Source organism: Saccopteryx leptura, chromosome 3 (genome assembly GCF_036850995.1).
Source record: "Saccopteryx leptura isolate mSacLep1 chromosome 3, mSacLep1_pri_phased_curated, whole genome shotgun sequence".
Taxonomy (NCBI): Eukaryota; Metazoa; Chordata; class Mammalia; order Chiroptera; family Emballonuridae; genus Saccopteryx; species Saccopteryx leptura.
In genome coordinates, this window is record NC_089505.1 from 115,202,270 (window position 1) to 115,224,524 (window position 22,255).

At 54.7% G+C, this 22,255-nt stretch overlaps 1 protein-coding gene and 1 long non-coding RNA gene across 5 annotated transcripts in view; one reads left to right on the plus strand and one right to left on the minus strand.

The window, feature by feature from the left end:
* KCNQ4 (potassium voltage-gated channel subfamily Q member 4) overlaps positions 1-21,489 on the plus strand; it is a 57,490-nt gene extending 36,001 nt beyond the window's left edge. The window contains exons 5-14 of one of the 4 annotated variants that reach the window (XM_066375995.1): positions 409-534; positions 932-1,042; positions 1,214-1,309; positions 4,428-4,516; positions 6,241-6,402; positions 13,379-13,599; positions 15,539-15,638; positions 17,769-17,900; positions 19,187-19,316; positions 19,895-21,489. In XM_066375995.1, the coding sequence (XP_066232092.1) occupies positions 409-534; positions 932-1,042; positions 1,214-1,309; positions 4,428-4,516; positions 6,241-6,402; positions 13,379-13,599; positions 15,539-15,638; positions 17,769-17,900; positions 19,187-19,316; positions 19,895-20,107 (1,380 nt within the window). In that variant the 3' untranslated portion in view covers positions 20,108-21,489. Of the gene's footprint in view, positions 1-408; positions 535-931; positions 1,043-1,213; positions 1,310-4,427; positions 4,517-6,240; positions 6,403-6,760; positions 6,806-13,378; positions 13,600-15,538; positions 15,639-17,768; positions 17,901-19,186; positions 19,317-19,894 lie in introns of all 4 variants that reach the window. The other 3 variants (XM_066375996.1, XM_066375997.1, XM_066375998.1) reach the window with 3 other exon arrangements.
* Positions 134-5,262, minus strand: LOC136400015 (uncharacterized). The gene is made up of 4 exons (XR_010750241.1): positions 4,799-5,262; positions 3,615-3,658; positions 3,394-3,531; positions 134-214 (listed from the first exon to the last, which is right to left on the minus strand). It is a non-coding gene; the product is annotated as an uncharacterized lncRNA (long non-coding RNA).
* Positions 21,490-22,255: the final 766 nt, after the last annotated feature.

The following is a 22,255-nucleotide window of genomic DNA, read 5'->3' on the forward strand; positions in this document are numbered from 1 at the left end:
GCAAAGTGGGAACTAGGACAAGGTCTGAGGGTGGGATGGGGCGGGGCTAGAGGTGGGGCCCGATCGAAGCCTGAAAGTGGGGTTTGTAGGGCGGGGCAAGATGGGCCTGAAGGTGGAGGTCTGAGCATGGTACCTGGAAGGTCGTGGGCGGGGTCCGACAGTGGTCTGGGATTTTAAGAGGGCCTGGCCATTTCGGGAAGGAGGGGCAGGGTCTCTGAAGGGAGAAAATGAGAAAGGCGGGTGGAACCAGTGCCAGGTTGGGGTACGTTTATCCCCTTCCCCAGTACCTCATTGTCCATTCTGGGAGCCCGTCCCCTCCCTTTTCCCAGGTAGGCACAGAGTTCTCCACTTCGTCGGGTCTTTCTGCCTCCGTCCTGCCTGTGGTCTTACTCTTTGCTGCCCCCGCAGGAGCTGATTACCGCCTGGTACATCGGGTTCCTGGTGCTCATCTTTGCCTCCTTCCTGGTCTATCTGGCCGAGAAGGACGCCAACTCTGACTTCTCCTCCTACGCTGACTCGCTTTGGTGGGGAACGGTACGTGACAGTCTCTGTAGGGCCTCCCTTCTCTTTAGGACCTTCCCTAACCATTGTGACCTCCGATTCAAGGTTGAGCAGGCCTGTACCTGTCCTCTCTGCTATGATAGCACCCCCTATGACCAGCCTGTATGCTAGCCTCTCAGTTTGCCCCAGTGGACCAGCTTGTGCTCCTATCTAGTCCCAGATGTGACCTGTCTCCCTGCATGGGGCTGGGGTGGGGGCAGTTAGTCTGTACCTCTAACCAGTCTCCATGACAAAGCCTGTGACCAGCCCCTGTGGGCAACCAGGGGAACCTCTTCCCTCATGATCACGCTTCCATCTGTCTGTGCCCCCAGCAAGCTGTTGTAGATGGCCCCTGTGACCAGCCCTTTGGGTAACCCATTTGTGTTTCCAGATTACATTGACAACCATCGGCTATGGTGACAAGACACCTCATACGTGGCTGGGCAGGGTCCTGGCTGCCGGCTTCGCCTTACTGGGCATCTCCTTCTTTGCCTTGCCTGCCGTGAGTTCCTCTCTGCCTAGGATTGTCCAGACTGGGGAAGAGGGGTTCTGGGAGTACAGCCTGCTAAGCCCCTATCCCACATCATTGGTGGGGGCAACTCACATCAGCAGAGATTGCCTTTTGTTGTCTCCACTACCACAATCTCCCAAAAGTGCCTATTCCCCCCCCTAGGGCATCCTTGGCTCCGGCTTTGCCCTGAAGGTGCAGGAGCAGCACCGGCAGAAGCACTTTGAGAAGCGAAGGATGCCAGCAGCTAACCTCATCCAGGTACAGGATGCCTAGGAAGCCCCTGAACTGAACTGGTGTGTCAACACTGTATGCTGACTCTTGTGTCCCAAGTTTGCAATTGTGACTCCACTTTGAAGCTCAGAGAGATGTGACTTTTCTGGGTCACAGGACAAGTCAGGAACAGAGCTGGGATGCTGACTCAGATTGTCAAAAACATCCCTCTGTACCAAATGCCCAGTTTAGGATTAGCCACAGCTGCCCTACTGGCCGACTCCGGTCCCAACTCTACATGGCCTGAAGTGGAATACAGCCTAGATGAGAGGCCCTAGGGGCCTAGTAGAGACATCCATCAGCTGTGCAGCCATCAGTGAGCCTGTTCCACTCCTAACACCTTAATTCATTAATTCATTCCAAAAACACTCACACAAATGAACGTTGTAACTATGAACTGAGATCAATGCCTTGAAAGAAAGAAATGGTTCTCTGAGGAGCTTTTAACAGGAGACCTTGAAGGGGATTCAGGAAAGACTATCCCGGGAAAATGACACTTGAGCTGAGAGCTGGATGATGGGTAGGTGTAATCAGGTGAAGAGATGAAGTGGAGAGCAGTTGGGGTAAGGGAAGAGCATGTGCAAATGTCCTGGTGTGTTTGATGAACTTGAAGAAAGCTAGTAGGGGCCAGAACAGAGTGCTGAAGGAACAGTAGATAGTGGAGAGGTGGGCCAGGCCCAGACCTGGGGCCCATTGGGAGGAGTTTAACTTTTTCCCACGAGCAGCATGGAAACACTGACAGGTCTGAAGGAAGGGAGTGGGTGACACAATCAGATTTGTATTTTGAAAAGTGGTGAATGGATTGGAGGATGACTCAGGTATGTGTGGAGGACCAGATCAGAGAATCTCGCAACAGTCTGGGCGATGTGGGTTGCTGGGTGATGTGGACTAGGTTTGCAACAGGTGAGACGGAAAGAAATGGGCAGATTCTGCATATTTAGGAGGTGAAATCAGTGACATCAGGAGTGAGGGAGAGGGAGATGGTGGGGTGACTTCTAGGTTTCTGGCTTGCCTGACTGGCTGGTTGATAGCCCTGTTCATTGGAGGGGGACCAGATTTGGGGCATGAAGAATGTGAGTTTGGTGAGAGCATGTGGAGTCTGAGGGTCTTCTGAACCCTGGGTGGCCATGTTGAGCGGGCAACTGGATTTGAAGTGCAGGTGTGCCACTGGGGGGAGAGAAAAGGTCTGGGTGAGAAGATGTAGAGCCACTGCTGATGATGGTAACAAAGCCTGGGCACAGGGGAGCTTGCCTCATGGGCAGAGGAAAGAGGGAGCAGAGAAGATGGTCCAGAACTGGGCTTTTAGGAGCCTCAACATTCTGTAGCTGGGCAGGCAGAGTTGAGCCAGCCAAGGAGTCAGAGAAGCAGCAACCAGAGGGTGGGATAAAAACCAAGAGTGTGTAGCCTCAGTTTCCCCCACTGTGCTGAGGCATCCTGATGGGGCACGGCTGAGACACAGGCTCTGATTTGTGTGACTCTGTGACTCAGCCTTGGCTTTTCCTGGTCAGGGATGTGTATAAGAGACTCCCCTGCGGGAACCAGTTCAGGGAATGTTGGCACAGCCCAAGTCGGCATGCTCTCCAGTGTGCCACCTTCTGACCCCCAACCCTAGTCTGAATCAGCCCCTCCTTATCTCTCCTCCCCAGGGTGGAATTCCGTTCCCCATCCCTGCTATCTCCAGTCACCAGCCCAGCCTTTCCTTCTCAGCATCCCTTGGGGCACAATGGCCACTGTCCCCTGGGAGCTGGCCTTCTGAGGGCCATTGTAGGGGCAGGCGGCTGGCACTGCCCATGCCGAGAGACAGCTGGTATTGTGGTGCCCATAATTAATGAGACAGTCTGGCAGCTGCTCTCCAGCCTAAGCCAAGGGCCTAGGCAAGCAGGAAGTAAAAATATTCCTGTCCTGGGAGAGTGCCTGGCTGGTGAGTTCATCAGTGGGCAGTCCCTTAAGGACAGGAGGCACCCAGAACAGGGGGCAGCCAGAGTCAGGTCTACTTTGTCCTGCCTGGCAGCTTCCATGCCTCCCTGCCCTCACTCATCGCCCTACGCACTGTCTCTCCTGGCTCTTCTTACCTGGAGGGAAGGAAACAGACTTTTCTCTTGTCTGACCCTCATCCCTCCTACTGCAGAGGAAGCCAGGCAGGTCTGTGAATGCTAAGGGAGGTGATGCTCTGTCTTCGCCTCCTCAACCCCATGGGCAGTGCTAGGCGTCTGGGAAAGATGGGGTGGGGTTAATTAGTAATAATGATTCACTTAGTCAGCATTCATTCCTTGAATCTTTGCAGAACACCTACCATGTGCCAGAGGATGCAGTGGTGAGCAAGACACAGCTTACAGCCTAGGAGGAAAGAAAGACATTAATCAATACACAATGAATAGATATCTATCAGCTATAGTAAGGGAGATAACAGGAGGGTTTAACAGGGGACCTGGGCATTAAGTGCCAACTATGTGCCAGGCACTACACTTGGCATTTCATATACATTTGCCCATTTATTCCTCACAGCACCTGGTTAGCTAAGTAGTGTTACATCCATTTTACAGATGAGGTAACTGAGGCTCCGCAGCTTTACTTAATTTACCCACACTCATAAGGGGCATAACTGGGGCTGGGAACCCACACCTGCCTGATGACAAAGCCCCAGCTCCTGTCGCCCTCTAAGGGCCCTGGCTGAGGCTGATCTGCTCGACACCTTAGGGCAGCGGTTCTCAACCTGTGGGTCGCGACCCCGGTGGGGTTGCCTAAAGCCATCGGAAAATACATAATACATATCAGGTATTTACATTCCGAATCATAACTGTAGCAAAATTACAGTTATGAAGTAGCCACCAAAATTATTTTTTGGTTTGGGGTCACCGCAACATGAGGAACTGTATTGCGGGGTCACGGCATTAGAAAGGTTGAGAACCACTGCCTTAGGGTCATTCTTTCTAGGCTGCTATTTCTTTGGCTACCTGCTGGTGCCTATGGAATTGGACCTAGCTCCTGGTTCTGCTCACCCTTCAGCTGGCCCAGGGCCTAGGTTCTTTCGGGGGCAGATGCTGATGGGGGGCTGAGAGGCCTCGCTGATGCCGTGTCTCCCGTTTCCCTTCCCCCACACCGCCAGGCTGCGTGGCGCCTGTACTCCACGGACACCAGCCGGGCCTACCTGACAGCCACCTGGTACTACTACGACAGTATCCTCCCATCCTTCAGGTAGGCCCTGACGCAGGGGGAAGGCGGGGTGGGGCTGACGGTAATACCCCTGAGGACCAGTGACTGGGTCTCAGTCCTGGATGGTGGGAGAGGGGTGACGGCTGCCAAGAGAGCATTTGGGGCTGGCTCTGTGCATCCTACCTAACTCAGAGCCTGGAGTGTCTTCTCCTCCAGCTCTCTGTGCCCAGGAAGGCTGTGGACACTGAACCCAGGACACAGGGTGGAGCCCTGCCCCTCTGTCTGTGCCCTGCGTCCTGGGCTGCTGGCAGTCCACATACTTACCCAGAGTCCACGCCGCTCAGGGCAGTGGCACTGCCAGTCCACCTTCCTCAGTCTGAGTTGGGGGCAGCATTAGCCCTTGCCAGCCTGGTGTATTGCAGCTGGACAGAGAAAGTGTGATGGGCAAGAATGGGTGTGCCAGTATTGGGAGCGAGGGCCCACATGGCACCCCGTGCATGAGTTTGTACCTCTGGTACTGTACCAGGCGGCAGCCTGAGGGCGCAGAAGCGAGTTCACCCCACTGGTCCAGGCCGGGGTAAGACTGCACAGGGGTGGCTTCGTGCAGGGGATTATTAATATAGTATCATCAAGGTTCGTGTGGCCAGGTGGTTGGCCAGGCCCTTGGGCAGGAATGAAGACCACGGAGCACGGCTTGGTCCCCCAGGCAGGCGGGCATCAGGCGGGTATCAAGACAGGCCAGGCTGCTGTGCTCAGCACTTCTGCAGGCGCCTTCTTCCTCTCATTAGTTCTCCAGGAGCAGCTGTTGCACAATCCCACTCATCACTACACCTGGCTGCCTCCCTCCCTGCTCCCTCCCAGCCCAGGGGGTTCCTAGGGGAGGAGCAGGAGAAAAGGGGCTGTGAAGGGGGGCTCCCATAATCACACTGGGTCCCCATCTTTCCACCTGCCTCAGAGATGGAGGAGGGTAGTTAGATTAGAAGAAACTGCCCTTTCCAGAAGTAGCCCTAAGTACTGAAGGCCAAGCCATGGGGAATAGTGCAGGGACTGGTTTGTTAGAAATATGCTGTGTGTGTGTGTGTGGGAGGGATTTTGGAGTGGGGTGATCTTCAGTCCTCTGGTGAGAGGGACAGAGCTTGGCTTGGAGATTATGGGTCCAGTGGGTGTCCTGCTCCTTGGACCTCAGTTTCTTCATCTATACAATGGGAAGGCAGAAAGGGGAGAGATCTTCCTTGGATATGGAAATAGGAAATGCCTAGAGAATTAGGAGGAAGCTGAGTCCCAAATCTGGTCTCCAAGAACCCAGAGCTGCAGGGTAGGAAGCTGGGCTAGCCACCCTATCCAGTCTCTCTCTTAGGCCTCAGTTTCCCCCCTAAAATCCAGAGTCAGATCTGGAGGCTGCGGTTTCAGGGCCACCACCGGCCTCCAGGTAGGCACAGCTCCATGTCCAGACAGTCAGCGGGGTGGATAGAGTAAGCTGGATTTGAGCTCCCACTTGCCCCCTTGTGAGGGTGCTCTGGAGTGTGTCCAGCCTGCACAACCGTACTTGGCATCCCCGAGGATTTCCCAGGACCTGAGTATAGTAAGGGAAGGAGGAAGGCTAGTCTCTTCCAGCCCGCAGCCCTGCCCACTCTGGCCTGGGGTGTGTGCTGAGCACCTCTAGAGAGCCAGGGCCTGGCAGGATGTGAACTCAGGAGCTCAGTGCCCACCAGGTGAGGGGGTGGCGCCAGAGCCCTGCCTGCTGCTGATGGCACCCTCTCCTGCAGAGAGCTGGCCCTCTTGTTTGAGCACGTGCAACGGGCCCGCAATGGGGGCCTACGGCCCCTGGAGGTACGGCGGGCGCCAGTACCCGACGGAGCGCCCTCCCGTTACCCGCCCGTTGCCACCTGCCACCGGCCAGGCAGCGCCTCCTTCTGCCCTGGGGAAAGGTAGGGGCCCTCTGGGGCCACCACCTCCTCTTGCTTCTCCTCCTCCTCTTCATTCTCTGTCTCATCCTCTCTCAGACCTGCCTCCAGCCACTACATGGGTGTCTGGGCCTGTTCTGGGGACTCCCAGGCCTTGTCATGAGGCTTGGGCAGTTGTCGTCGGACAGCCTGACAGGTACAGAGTGAGAGCCTCTCTGGAGGGACCAGGCTGGACTCACCTTTTTTGTCACCTGGAAGAGTGGGGGATCTGTCCACACCATCCTTTGCCATCACCTCCTCTATTCATTCCATGTCCTCTTTCTTTCTCTGTTTCCACTCCCCCTCACTCTTCCACCCCTGCACCCCCATCCCTCCTGGGAAGCTGGAGAGAGGAGGAGGCCGCTGGCCACAGGTGCTTACGGATCAGGTAATCGTGGGCACCGTCCTGGGGTGTGAGGGCAGGGACCCCGCCCCCAGCATGTTCCTCTAGAAAGGGCTTCACACTGAACTCCCGTCTCGGGAATGAGATGCCAGCTGGAGAGAGAGCTCTGTGACTAAGAACCACTGTAGGACCTACGTAAACTCAACCAATGACTAATGCTGTTGTCTTGTGTAACCCTTGTCCACAGCTTTGCTAATCCCAGAGGATCCTCCTGGGATTCTCCCACAATGCCTTTCTTCCTTACTGAGGGACATTTTGCTGCTCCAACAGTCTTCTTCCCCTTGACCTGACTCTCTGGAGCTTTTGCATTTTGAAAGAAGAACAAAAAGTAATGATGTTTACCCCCACGTTAATGTTCATCATACTGAAATTTCAAACCTATTTGGCTGAGCCCCGACCTCACATGTGGGAAGGTGGCTGCCCCTGTGAAGGTATACTTTGAGGTCAGGAATTCAATCCCCCTCATTTCTCACCTGTCCTCTGCCCATCTTTTTGTTTTGTCTCGTCTTCACACGTCATCCCTTTGTCAGCCAGCTGGGCACCTGGGCCTTGAGCTGCAGGTGCAGTGCTGAGCCTGGGTCCCAGAACAAGGGAGGGGAGAAAAGGTGAACCCCGCTGTGGTCAGGAAGAGGAGGTGCAGTGAAAGCTTGCCTCTGCCACCTGATGCGCTGTGTCCTTGAGAAAGTCATCAAGCCACTCTGAGCCTTTGGGTCCTGGGCAGAAAAATCAGTGTTAGTTAAGCTGATAAGAAGCTCTTCGTTCTCTTGGTTTCTGGGCAGAAAAAAACCCAGGGAACTGGGAGGAGGTGGTTTTGGTACAAGGGATGCTGGGAACGGCATTCCTTCCCTGCTCTCTGTGAGGACACTTCTGGCCAGGGGCTTAACAAGAAGTGGGTGGAGAGGCAGAGTCCTCCAGTTCCGGGGCTGGGGGGAGGGGAAGCGTGACTGGCCAGGCCAGGCTGGCAGCTCCCTGAAACAGCATCCCTGGGGCAGCCCCACTTGGATTCTCAGTTCATGGCCTGAAGGCCGTTATTGTTATCCCCATCCCCGCCCAACTCTGGCTTCTAGGTAGAAACTCAAAAGTTGGCACTGGTGACCACCTGCTCGGCTGAGCCAGGGCGCGCCGGAGCCTCCAGTTTGCCCTGGTCTCACCCTACCTGAATAGGAAGGCTCTGGGAATGGAGGTCAGCCTGGAGACCAGCACCTGTGCCGCCTCCCAGCTGCTCTGGGTCTCCAAGGCCCAGGAACAGATTATTGCTGAGTGCTTGGCTACCACTAATTCCCAGCCTTATGTCTGTCTGCCCTGGAGTGTCTACGTGGCAGGGGCTCATGGTAATGGTGGTGGAGTGTCTTCTACTGAGGAACCCCAGGGAGCTGGGCTGTGACTTCTAGGAGGTCAGGCACCAGGCTCAGGTCAAATGGCCATATCCTTAATCTTGGCTGTCTGGGGGCCCCATGGGATGGGTGCCCCAGATGGGACCCCCCCCACACACACACATACACACCTGATTGGTCACACTATCAGTGGTGCTTGTTAGTGGACCTAGGTCAAGCACGTTCTCAGGACTATAAGGAGCAGGACGTCCTGGGGGATGGCATTGTCAGGGCCCGCACCTCCTCTCTTTGGGGTTTTGTGATGAGGAACTAAAGCAATGTTTCTCAAAGCATGGTCCACTGACCTCTTGCATCAGCATCCTGTAGGGTATTTGTCAAAAATGCAGATGACCTGACCTGTGGTGGCGCAGTGGATAAAGCGTCGACCTGGAAATGCTGAGGTCGCCGGTTCGAAACCCTGGGCTTGCCTGGTCAAGGCACATATGGGAGTTGATGCTTCCAGCTCCTCCCCCTTCTCTCCTAAAAATTAATAAAAGAAAAATTAAAAAAAAAAAGCAGATGGCTGGACCTCTTCCCAGGCCCCCAGAAGGAGAATCTCTGGAGAACAGACACAGAATTCTGCGTATTTAACCTGCTGCTCAGGAAATCCTCATGCAAAGCTTGAGAACGTCTGCATTCTGGGAATGTGGGCTGGAAGATAATTTGGGGTGGGGGGGCCTTCTTTCCCACCAGCAACAGGAAGCCGGCCCCATCCTGGCAACTCCTCATGCTCTGCCCACCTGCCTCCTTCCCACTAACCTCTGTTTGTGTCTTGTTCTCAACTTTCCAGCCAGATGTTTAGTAATAAACGGAGTTTCTTTCGGATCCACGCCAGCTGGAGACCGAGGTACCCCCTTACCTGTTCCTCCTGTCCCCACTCCTCCTTGCCCCACCCAGTTTGGGGGCTGGAGTCGGGGACAGGATGGGCCAAGGACAAGGTGCATGTGCCTGCCGCCTGCCATCTGCCTTGGGGCCCTGAGGAACCCCTCGCCTTCCTGGGGATGCCTTTGCCAAGTCTGGGGGCATGGGCCTGGTGCCCAGTCTGCCAGCAGGGACAGCTACAGGAGCTTTGCGATGAGTTCTGGCTCTGCCACTGACCCCTTGTGTGATCTTGGCCAAATTGCTTCCCTTCTCTGGACCTCAGTTTCCCACCTGTGGAATGGGCATATTGAACTAGAGGCTCTCTGAGGGTCCCTCCCACTCTGACTTTTTTTGGGCCTTGGGTTTAGCTTTTCCATTTCCCACCTAGGATCCTAGCAGATGCCTGAAGGAGTGGGATTAACACTTCCCTCACTGACTCCAGAGCCCAGCTCTTAGCTACATCACCACTACATTCCTTGGTACCTGCCCCATGCTGGGCCTCGCACTAGGGACACAATGATGAATAAGACATGGTGCCTGGAGAATTGCAAAAAGTAATTGGTATTCAGTGTAATAAGTGCAGCAAATGGAGGAAGCAGAGGGTCCGTGGAGCCTGGGTCAGACACTTTACCCCAAAGTGGCCCAAAGAGGAGTGGGCATGAGGGAGGGCATTCTTGGCCAAGGAAGTGGCAAGGTGAGGAGGAGAGAGCACAGTTGTGGCAAAGGACCAGGTAGCCCAGTGTGGCCAGATCTGAGAGTGGGAGGCCAGGAGCTGAGGTTGGGGGCAGAGCTGGGTTATGAAGAACCCAAAAGCCCAGCGTGGGCCTCATCCTGTTGGCACTGCCTGGCAACTTGGGCTCATGGAGTCCTGGGTTTTCCAAAAGTACCTTTGGAGCCTTGTGGACCAGGGGCCCTGTGAGTGGGAGATGAGTGACAGAGCTCCTGGCTGCTCTCCCCAGAAGCTGTGTTTCTCAGAAATGTGGGTGCTGGGTCTGAACCTGGCTGGCTACCACTCACCAACTTGGAGACCTTGGTGATAAACCCTCTGTGCCTTGGTTTCCTCAGATGTAATATGTGGGTGATACTAGGATCTTCTTCTGCTCAAACTGTGCCTGACTCATAGGAAGTGCTGTATAAATGTTGGCCTCATTTGATACAATATGGTGAACAGTTAAGATCTTACTTTAAAAAAGAATTTGGGAAACGGCTGTAGGAAATTGAAGCATTCTGAAGGGTTAAGCCCGGGGGTCTCCAGATCTGCCCCTTTCCAAGATGACCGGTTGTGTGAGCACGGTAGTTAGGAAGAGCAGAGCCAGGGCAGAGAGGCCAGTGATGAGGCTATTTCCACAGTCCTGAGAAGAGAGGCTGTGTGCAGCACCAGAAAGAGTAGGCTGCCTCTCTTCCCCCATGACCTTGGCCTTTGGCGGGCAAATGGTGAGTCATTAAAGAAATTCCCTGTGGAAATGAGTACAGGGGTTGGTCCAGCAGGGCCATCAGAGGGCAGCCTGTGCCCAGAGCCTGCTCTCTCCCACAGGACAGCCCTAGTCAAGCCCACCCCCTCCATCTCCCAGGCACCACTGGGATCACTTAGATCAGAGTATCTTGACCTCGGCATGATTGATATTTTGGGTCTGATAATTCTTTGTTGTCGGGAGCTGTCACATGCATTGTTGGTGGTTAGCAGCGTCCCTGGCCTCTCCCCATTAGGTACCAGGAGCATGCCCCACTGCGACAACCAAAAATGTCTCTAGGCATTGCCAAATGTCCCCTAGTAAGCAAAATCACCCCCAGATGAGAACCACTGCCCTCGACCCTATCCTCGATTGTTTGCCCCAGAGAAAGAACACAGTCTATACTGTCAGAGAAAACTGAGTTCCAGTCCTTGCTCCATCTGTAGGAGCTCTGTGACCTTGGGCAAGTCATTTCACCTCCCTCTGCATCTGTGAAACAGGGATGGAAAATACGGAGCCCACCACACGAAGTGGCTGAGAACTGGAAGGGATGAGGCAGTGAGACAGGACTTGCGTGTTTGAAGGAGCCTGGGAAAGGAAGGCGCTCTTTCGATGTCCACCACGTGCCAGGTTTCTTTCCATTTTCTTTGAGCTTGTAGGCTCCAGAGAGGCTGACGTAAGCCATTTTCTGGGCCCCGCCCAAGGAGCTGGAATTCAGGGCCACCCCTGGGAAAACAGAGCCTTCTTACATGGATGAGGAGCTCAGGGCTGGCTGGAAAGTTACAGAACCCCACAACCCAGGCTGGAAGCTCCTTCAACCATTACAGAATCAGAGCTGGAAAGGGACCTTTCAAGGCCTCTAGTACAAGCCCCTAGACCTTTTTCTACATAACTCCTGCTGAGTGCAAGCTGTCTAGCTTGCACACTTCTCATGACAGGGAGGTCACCCCCTTCCCCGAGAAAACCATTGAAATCGTGTGCTGGGCTCAGAGGTCTGGAATTCCAGGCCCTCGGCTGAGTGTCGGGGTCTTCTCTGCCTCCCTCTCTTCCTCTCCCCTTTGGAGACCTGGAGGACAGAAGGAGGGGTTGCACGGGCCAGGCGGGTGTGGGGGTGCTTGCCCGCATGAGGACAGCGCGAAGGAATGGCTCTGCAGAGGAAAGTTTGGGAGAGCCAACCTCAAACTTTGGTTGGAATCTGGGGTGTGTTGAGGGGATACTGGGCCAGCAAACAGCATGCTAGATTGTGGGGCCACCCCTGTCCTTCCCTTCTGATTTCAGGGACCCAATCCTTGACTTATAACCTCTCCCTTCTGGGCAGAGGCCCCTACCTGTAAGGATGGCCCTACATCCTGGCTGCCTTCCTGAAGGTGCCCCTGGTTTCAAGATCCCCCTTACCTCCGTACCTGACTCTATACCCTGAACCCCATGCTGTGGGCATGGGGGACCCCAGCTCCCACCCAGTGCTGAAACCAGAATCATTCCTCTGCTATACCTTTGATCTGAAAGTCCCTGAAAGTAGGTGACACAGATTTGTCCTATCCCACCTCAGGTCTCCTCTGAGACTGGCTGGTGCTTTCCTGAGCCAGGGTCCTTGGCATTTGGGGTAGAAGGGCCCTTGACCCTATCTGCTGGGGGCACTTCAAGTGGCAATCCACAGCAGGGAGGCAGCTGTGACACCCACAGTGCATGGGATGGGGGACGTTTGCATAGGTCCTACTATAATGGCAATAACATGGTCCCTAAACTTCTTGGACACAGAGTTACTCTACCAGGTATTGGTCATCCAGGACCTGTTCTGGGGAACCTGAGCCCCTCCCCCGACCTGTCTTCCTCCATGGTTTGGGGGATGTGGTGGGGAGCTGAGGTGTGGGAAGGGGAGTTTGAGCATGTGCAGAGATATGCAGTTGTGTGCGCACATGAGCAGACATGTAGGTGCTGTTCACTGGGGGCTTAGTGAACAGGCAACGAGGGAAGGGGGGAATCCAAGGTCCCATGGGCAGGCTTTCAGTTATCAGTCCAGGTGGGCAGAATTAAGCAGGGGAGACCACAGGAGACCAGGTTCTAGCCCTTTCCCAGGAGGGCAGGCACCAGACATGTCCTGGGCATACCTGAGGGCCCGGCAGCTAATCCCACAGGGCCAAGGCCCTTCAGCAGGGAGTACACTGCACACCTCCAGGAGCACCCCTTACACGGAGGTCTGTCTGATGGAGACCTTTGGGATTTTGCAGTGTACTACCTGTGTAGCTGCACCAGGTCCTAAAGCCCTGATCTGACCAGTGTGGGATTAGATAGTTCCAGGAGTGGGGGAAAGAGGAAAATATAAATTGACACATGTACACACATTGGTACATTTGTGCCCACCATCACATGCATGCATGCAAACACACACCCCCTCACCTCCACAAAGCCTGCCCCTGCGTGCAGCTGGTGGCTTACCTCAGTCTGCGTGGCCAGGTGAGCTTCTCTGTCCTTTAGCAGCCTGTCTGCCCAGACTGGTCCTCACCTCCACCCACCCATCCGTCTGGGTCAGGCCAGCTCCCCTGTCCTCCTGTCTGTCTTTGACTTCCTTCTTGGGTTTCTATCACCCCTTCCACTCTGGCATCTGTCTCCTGTGCATCCCTTATCTGTCTGGGCAATGAGGGGTGGACAGTGGGGGCTGGGGAAAGGATCTACTCAGACTGATCCTGGATCAGCTTCTTGTAGGAGTCAGGGACCCCCCTCACCACACCCTTGTCCTATCCCAGGAAGTCTCCACTTGGTGGAGAACCAAGACCCAATAGCCACCCCCAAGTCCTAAGCCAGCTGTGTCTCCACTCATGCCCCCCCCAGCTCCAGCTAATTTGGCTCTCTCCCCCACTCACCTGCCCTGCCAGCAGCCGGATGGGCATCAAAGACCGCATTCGCATAGGCAGCTCCCAGCGGCGGACGGGTCCCTCCAAGCAGCACCTGGCACCACCGCCCATGGCCACCTCCCTGAGCAGCGAGCAGGTGGGTGAGGCCACCAGCCCCACCAAGGTCCAGAAGAGTTGGAGCTTCAATGACCGTACCCGCTTCCGGGCCTCTCTGAGACTCAAACCCCGCACTTCTGCTGAGGGTGAGCCTCTGGGGGTGTGGGGCCCAGGACCTGTTGAGGGTAGCAGGGTGGGGACAGGGTTCCAGCTGGGGGTGGAAAGACTTGGTTCTAGTCCTGGCTCTGCAACTGATTGACCACCTTTGGGTACTGGTCTTCAGGTCTGTAAAATGGGTGTCATGATAACCTGCTTTGCTGGGCTCCAGACTGAGAATAAAATGAGAATGCAGAGGGATAGTGGCATTTGATAGTGATTAAGGGCACAGGATTTGGGCCATGCCGCCTGAGTTTGAATCCTGGCTTTGCCATTTGTCTTGAGTAGTCTAATTTCTCTGGGACTCATCTATAAAATGAAGATAATAATAGTACTTCCTTCATAAGATCATTGTGAGGATTAAAGGAGATTACCCCTGGAAGGTGAACAGAAGAGTTTTTCGGAATATAGTGAGTGCTCATCCAAAGCTCGCAGCATCACACATGTGCTTTGGAAGGAGCAGAAGCCCATACTTCCTGGGCCTGGACTGTGTACACCCCCACACTGGATTCTCTCTTTTACTTCTCCCAACCACCCTGGGAAGAAGGTTGTTTTTATTCCCATTTTACAGACATGAAGACTGAGATCTCTCAGCTAGTCAGTAGCAGAGCTGTTATCCTCAACCAGCGCTGTCCAACTCAGTAGCCTATGCATCCACCCCACCCGTCTTCACCCAGCCCAGCCTGCAGATATGTGGCTGTGAACCTGGTGGGGGTGGCTTATTAACAAATTAGGTCACTTTTTTTTTTAGTTCTAGCTCCGCTCCTGACCTGCACTGTGACTTAAGCAAGATACTGGCCCTTTCTGTGCCCCAATGTCCACTTCTGGAAAGCGAGAGGGTTGGACCAGGTTTCCTGGAAGAGCTCTCCGAGCTTTGACATGCTTCAGGCCCTGGGGTACAAGGAGGAGGACGGTAGACAAGGATGGAGGATGGGAGCCTGACCTGTGGTGGCGCAGTGGGATAAAGCGTCGACCTGGAACACTGAGGTCGCCGGTTCGAAACCTTGGGCTTGCCTGGTCAAGGCACATATGGGAGTTGATGCTTCCTGCTCCTCCCCCTTCTCTCTCTCTCTCTCTGTCTCTCTCTCTCACTCCTCTCTCTCTAAAAAAATCAATCAATAAATTAAAAAAAAAAAAAGGATGGAGGATGGGGACAGGAAGCCCCTTTGGCTTTGGAGGGAGAACAAGCTATGCTGTCTCTGTGCTGTGTCAGCCCCTAATATGCTGTGGGGTGACAACTTGGAGAACTCTTTTCTAGAAAGTTACAGAACCCCACAAGCCAGTCTTTGGGAGGTGTTGGCCCATGGGAGCCTGGGCATGGCTGGTGCCCAGGGCCTCCTCTTCCCTGCACAGGAACATACCTGGCCTCCCACCACCTGTTCCTGGACAGCATCGCCTCTCTGTGCGGTGCAGGGCAGCAGCCTCGGAAAAGCCAGTTCTTTCATTCAGAACGAAAATGACTTGACTTAAGAGTCTTCCTGGTGGCAGAGCTGAGCAGGGAAGCCATCCCCTGAGTTTCCTTCTCTCTCGGCTGAAGGACAAGACTGTGTGTGTGTCGGGGTGCAGAGGCCACAAGCCCCTTTTCTCTGGGACTCACTGTCCTGCGTGGTGGAACCAGTGGGGTTTCCTCCAGTGCTCTGTGCAATTTGCCCCTGGCAGAACAGATACGTTCCCACACACCTGGCCGACAGGTAGATGTTTACCCCGACTGGCCACAGGGAGATGCCATGCAACGAACTGGGGATTTCCACTCTGTGTAGGGCATTGAGGAGGGCTGGAGCTGGTCTGCCTTGTGCCCCCAGGGAGGTTCTGGGCCCTTCCTGGGCCTTGGTCTCCCTATCGGTACCTTTAAGGGTGGTTTGGCATGTGGTAGTAGGAGGTGGAAGTGGCCCCTTCTGCTGCTACCACCTGGGTCCCTTGACTTTGCAGAGGGCCCCTCCGAGGAAGTGGCAGAGGAGAAGAGCTACCAGTGCGAGCTCACGGTTGACGACGTCATGCCTGCTGTGAAGACAGTCATCCGCTCCGTCAGGTGAGACTTAGGCCTGAGGTGGACCCTCCCCCCACATTCACCTGCCACGCTTTGCTGCTCCCCATCTGGGGCCTGCCCTCATGGCCAGGCCTGGCCTAGCTCCCGGGCATGCCAGCTGCTGCCCGCCTGGCACCCTTGTGTGGGTGGGTGAGGAGGTGGCATATGGCTCCCAGAAGGGTTTCTGCATACTCTTATGTCTCGAGGGCTGGCTGAGGGGCAGTGGGATCCACTGCCCAACATGGTCCCTCTCCTCCCACCTGCAGCTTCCTCTCTGCTTCTCTGCCCTTCCTCTTGCTCATTTTATTCTCTTTATTTTGCTCTCCCTGGCTGTGGGTCAGCACTTGCCTGCCTTTCCCTGTCCATCTGTGTCTCAGACTTTCTCTCTTGGGTGTCTTGACCTCAGTTTGTCTGTTCCCTGGGGACTCCCTCTAGAGCAGTAGTTTTCAAACCACAGGTCACAACAGTTTGAAATCAACTGAGTGGAATCAATTTAGCAGGCCGTGGTCAGCATTAAAAAAAAAAAAGAAGACTAGAATAGAAAATATCAGCATTCATCCTAGTAGTAGGGCAAACAATGTTTATGAAACTTGTTTTCAGTTATGTGTATGTGTGTATGTAGATACTAGTTTCTGATGTAAAATATATTTCTTGTAGTAGATCTTGGTCAAAAAGTTTGAAAGCTCTTGACCTAAGGACTCTACTGGCTGTCTCTTTGCCTCAACAATTAAGAGGTAACCAGAGTCTCCTGAGTTCTTTAGTCTTGGCCCAGCCATGGATCTGGCCCCCCAAGCTTCCCGCCATGGGGTCCTGCCTAGTCTCCATCTCCAGCCTGTAGCTCGAGTTTCAGAGACGCCTTCACTCCCAGGCCTTCCAGACTCACCTCTCTTCCCTAGCTGATGCAACTGCCTGTAAGCCTCTTCCCTTTGTGTTCCTTTAAAAATCAGTCAGCTGGATTTCCCCCACTGTTGAGCATGTGAGTTGTCTTCCCACCCTCTTTTTACACATCCCCTCTCTGCCCTCCAAGTGACTAGCTTCTGGAACACAATGCCTGAGCTGCCACGTGGCCCAGGTCAACACTCCTTGGCCATCCACAGACTCCTTACACCCAGCATGCTCCAAATCTGTTCCTCTTCCTGAGTCCCCATTTCAGGCAGTGGCACCACCATTCACCTTGTTGCCCAAGTCATGGGAGTCACCCTGGATTCAGACTTAGAAGCCTTTCAGGCCCTTTCAGTCCTAAATTGCTCAAAGCTGTCTTGAATCTCACTGCCCCTTTCATCTCAGGCCTGTCCCCCAGAACAGATCTTCCTGCCGAAATTTCTGGAGAATAAGCACCAGAGTCCCAGGTTCCCTGCAGGGCTGGCAGAATGGGCATCTGAAAGCCGAGTAAACTACTATGGCCCCTTCCCCACCACCCCAACTTCCTGATGCTCAATCCTCGCCAGGGATTCAGGGCTCTTCAGAATACCCTCCTCCAGCTTCTAACTTAAGGCCAGTTTCTTTCCCTGTTTTCTCATATGCCCCTTCCCACCTCCTGTGAATTAACCCCTTTCCCCCCACTTGTCTTGCCTACTTTGAACTGACTCTCACATACACACCTCCATGCCTGCCTATGTCCAGAAGCCTCCCTGTATCCCCCTCCTCTTGACCTGGGACTAGAAAGTATCACTCTCAAGGCTTGTCCCCTGACCTCCCCTGCCAAGGTCTCCCTTCTCATGCTCCCCAGCCCTCTTTCTGTTTTCTGACTCCCATCTCAGACCAGGGCTCCTGAGGCCAGATTGGATCTGACGCCCTTTTGGCTATGTTAACAAGGATTTGCAGAGTGAGTGCAAAAATGTCTTTCTCCAAGCTGTCATCGGCAACAGTGTCCCACCGAGCAGAGAGCAACCGGCCCAGTCCCTGTCATTCCAGGCTAATATGACTGTAGATACTGGCACATTAAAGAATATCAAACAAATCTACAGGGGCGGGGGCATGGGCGTGGGCATAGTGGGTAGGGAGGGAAACTCCTCAGAAGCTGTTTGCTGTGGCCCAAGCAGGAGGAGCCCTTGTGCTGGACAAGCAGGTAACAAAGAGACAGAGAGAAGGCTGGAAAAGAATTTCTTCCCTCTGAGATATCTTCCCCAACAGGATCCTGAAGTTCCTGGTGGCCAAAAGGAAATTCAAGGAGACACTGCGACCCTACGACGTGAAGGACGTCATCGAGCAGTACTCGGCAGGGCACTTGGACATGCTGGGCCGGATCAAGAGCCTGCAGACTCGGTGGGTTTACCTGCTCCCAATCCAGGAGGGGGACAGGGAGACCTCGGCCCCAGAATCAGGGTGCAAGATCTGAAGGCCAAAGCCCCTTCGCTAGCGCCCGAAGGAAGCCCGAGAGCCCTCTACGGGCCTCTGCGGAAGCTGGAGTTTCTTCAGGCTGAGGCCAGAACCTGCACCTACCTGTCTTGAACCTGAAGAATGACCCAGCGGCAGGTCCTTCCTTTGTGAGAACCTATTGACCCACACAATCCAGGAAACGTCTTTATATGAGTATTTCCTGGTCATAAAATAATATGCCTAAAATAATGAGTGGCCTCCCATCTCCTAAGGGAACAGGCAAATTGTTCTCCATGCTGCCCACCTCTTGCCTCTGGAATCCTCTGGCCCTTCTCTCCACCCTGCATATAGAAAGAATTCTCACAGCAAGACCCCAGTCACCTTGCCCTTCTCCTCCTGTGGCCTGAATTCTCACTGCCTGTTCATCTGTTCTCTCAAGAAATAGTCATGGGGTATTTGTTACTTGCCAGACAGTGGGGATATGCAGAAAGCAAACAGAGTTGCTGCCCTCACAGAGTTTTCATTCTAGTGGAAGGAGAACAGGTGATAAATAAATAAAATAGAATACGCCAGACAATAAATAATAAATGCTAAAGTAAAAAATAAGGGCTGGGGTGTTGGGGTGTTCTATTTTAAAAAGGAGAGAAAGTGACAGTTAAGAAAAAAAAAATTGAAGTTGAGGCAAGTAGCCCTGTGGCTGTTTAAATAAAGATTTTTCCAGAGGGAACAGCGAGTGAAAGGGCTTTCTGATGGGCAGGTGGCTGGGGTTTGTTTTAGGGACAGCAAGGAGCTGTCCTAGTATGCCTGATGGGAGAGAAGTAGCAGATGAGGTTAGAAGGCCAATGGCACTTGGACTGTTCAAGCGCTGTAGGCCACTGCAAAGATGTCGCTATAAAGGAGAACAGAAAATAAGGTGGGACCAGCTCCAGCCTCCTCTACCTGATAACTCACATTCCCACTTGTGTCTCCCCCTCCTTTCCCAGTCCATTTCCCACCTGTCCTCCCATCAGGTGTTTGTTTTTACTTGTCATGCTTCTCTGTGGTGCCTTTGCTCAACTAATTGGAAAACCCTCAGAGCAGTGGCCAGGTCCCTCCGTTTGGCAAAGCAAAACGACCCCCCTCCCTCAGGTAGCTTCTTCCCGTGCAGGTTGTGTCTCTTAGCAGGCAACCTCGAGTTCTTGTGGGAGGGAGCGGTGACTGTGTCTTCCTTTGACGGTTCCCTTTCCCCACAGGGTGGACCAGATTGTGGGCAGGAGCCCCGGGGACCGGAAGACCCGAGAGAAGGGCGACAAGGGGCCCTCAGACACAGAGGCGGCGGATGAAATTAGTATGATGGGACGCGTGGTCAAAGTGGAGAAGCAGGTGAGTGTGCGAAGGCATTTCATTGGTGTGGCGGAGCTAATCGTCACGGAGAAGCTCTGAAAGTCGCGTGGAGAAGCTCAAGGGGAGGGTGCGCTTCTCAGAGCCGCAGCCCAGACCACCCACCAGCGGGGGAGGAGCAAACAGGACCCACGCGTCCCTTGCATGGCAGAACCCCGCCCCACAGATAAGCCCAGCCACCCAGTAAACTTGCCCAGGATAAACTCACCCTCTCCTGCTAAGCCCCGCCCCAGGTTCCTATGGTCTCAGATAAATTCGCCGAAGTCCCACCTACCTAATTTAACCCCCACTCGGTTGTCTCTCAATTGCCCGGTCTATAACAACCAGTAACAACGTAATATTGTTCGGGGTATTAGCCCCAGGTTACCAGTTTCCCTCCACCCGGCCAAGCTCCGTGATTCCCAGGTCCGCCCCTCCCCAGACAAGCCCCGCCTCCTAGCGGTGTCCCGCCTCCCAGCCGCGCTCCTCCCACGCCCCGCCTCCAGCGTCGCCCCGCCCCGGCCCCAAGTTCCGCCTCCAGTCCCGGCCAGGCCCCGCCTCCAGCTGCGCCCCGCCCCCAGGTGCAATCCATCGAGCACAAGTTGGACCTGCTCTTGGGCTTCTACTCCCGCTGCCTGCGCTCTGGCACCTCGGCCAGCCTGGGCACCGTTCAAGTGCCGCTTTTAGACCCCGACATCACCTCGGACTACCACAGCCCTGTGGACCACGAGGACATCTCCGTCTCCGCACAAACGCTCAGCATCTCCCGCTCGGTCAGCACCAACATGGACTGAGGGGCTTTTCAGTGTCGGGACAGCAGCACTCGGCCAGCCCCTCGGCCTGGCGCTCGGACCCGCCCTCTGAGGCCTCGGGACTCTTCTTACTTGAACTCGCTCCCCCGCGGGGAGAGAGGCCACGCGCAGTATTGAGCTGCCTGGGTGGGCGAGACCCCCGCTGTGGGTGCCAGCGACTCGCCCCACCTCAGGAGCGTGAGATGCCAGGCCGTACGGAGGGCAGCAGCAGAGCTGCCCCGCGACCTCTGGGCCCCCCAGTGTCCTGCTCTTTCCATCAAGGCCCAACTCGGCCCGCCTGGTAGGGGCACTGTCCCGGGAGTGTGAGTGGGTCGCTGGGGCTCTGGGCCCTGAACCAGCTTCCAGCTATGCAAGGTGAGGTCTCTGGCCCGCCCTTTGGACAGAGCAGGGAAGCCCTCCCGCCAAGTCCCCGCCCCCTTGAGGGTGGGCCCAAGGTGCCCTCACAGGTACCCACAAGCACAGAACCCTGCCATAAGGCAGGTGGGCACCATATATGCAAACTATGTTAAATATGCAACTTTGGGGACCCCCATGGGGTCCTCTGTCCATCCCCCATTGGGAGATGGGCCCCCAGCAGTAGCTGGTCTCAGGCTGCTTGGCCATGATCCCCATTTCCACTCTTTGGCTTATCGCCCTCCCCACCCAGCATGGGGCCTGTTTCTCCCTTGCCTCCCCCAAGCGCAGTGCCTGGGCCTTTCTTCCCTTTTTCAGTGTCCCCTCCCAGGAGCTCCGTCTTCCTGCTGGATGTCTACCCCCCTCTTTGGCCCTCCATTCACATTTGACAGCACAGGTTTCTGAGTTCTACCCCAAACCTCCCAAGGACAATGCTCCCACGTCACACAAACATGTCCCTTTAGTTTCCCCAGACATGCAGAAAGCCTCACACTCACACTGACACACACACAAGTACACACGTGGAGACATGAGCACAGAGCCACTTAGGCTTTCCTGGGCCTCTGCAGCTGATGCCAATGGTCTGGCCTTGCAGGATGATGCCCACGAGGTGGTCCCCCCCCCCATTCAGGTAGGAGAGGGAGCTCTGAAGTGACCCCAGGTCTCTCCAGGCCCCACCCCACAGTTTTACCAGCTCCTCTTTCTCAAGATGGTCTACTACTCTCTGGTCCAGGAGCCCTCACTGCTGCCTCTGCCTGCCCGCAAGGGCCTTCCTCGATGTCCCCACAGCACAACTCAGGCCTAGGTCTCTGAGGCCTGGATAGCACTGGAAAGACCCCAGGCCCTTCCCCAGGTGGTTATCAGGCCTGCTTCTATCTAGGTTTGTTGCCTGCCTAGTCACTTTAACTCCCGGAGAGAAAAATAATGCACCTAGCAACTACCATTTTTTCAGGCACCAACTGTACATCTGGCACTTACATGCACTGGTTTCCTCCCCTCCCATACCCTACTCTTCACTTTAGTTGGCAGCCCCTATACTGGCATAAGCTCCCATCCACTCCAGGCCCCCAGAACCTCTTTGGTATCGTACGCCTTTGTCCCTGTTCTGAAAAGCTATTGAAGGTGGCAAGAGAGTGATGGGTAGTGGGTCACCAAGCATGACCCTCTGTGGGGTACCAGTGAACAGGGGCTCAGGCCCAGCCACCTGCATCTCATGACTGGGGACCTGCATGCACCAGCGCCAGGGCTGGGGTTGGATCTTGCTCAGCCCCATGGTGCCCAGCCTCTGTCCCAACATGCCCTCTGCATGTCACTATCATGCCCTGGATGGAGTCTATCCTGGCTCACCTCACCTGCACTGCACTGTCCCCAGAGAGCCACCCCTTGGCCCCTCAGAGACAGAGCTGTGGAGAGGGACAGGAGAATGGGATTACCCTGTGACCAAAGGAGACTGGGGAAGAAGCCCTTGCTCCTTCCATAGTCAAGGTTCCCCACCAACCCAGTTCTCAGATATGCAAGTACCTCACTTTGTTAACTTATTAACTTATTGGTTTCATTAAAGTTTTCAGTAGGAGGTGGTTGGCCTTGGCTCTTTGGTGCCTATAGTGTGGGGCACTTGGTCTGGGGGTGGGATTTGGATTAGTCAGGAGTCTTGATTGTAAAAACATAACAACAAAACTCAATCCATTATGGCTTAAGCAAAGAATGAAACTTACTGGCTCAGATAACAAAAAAGTT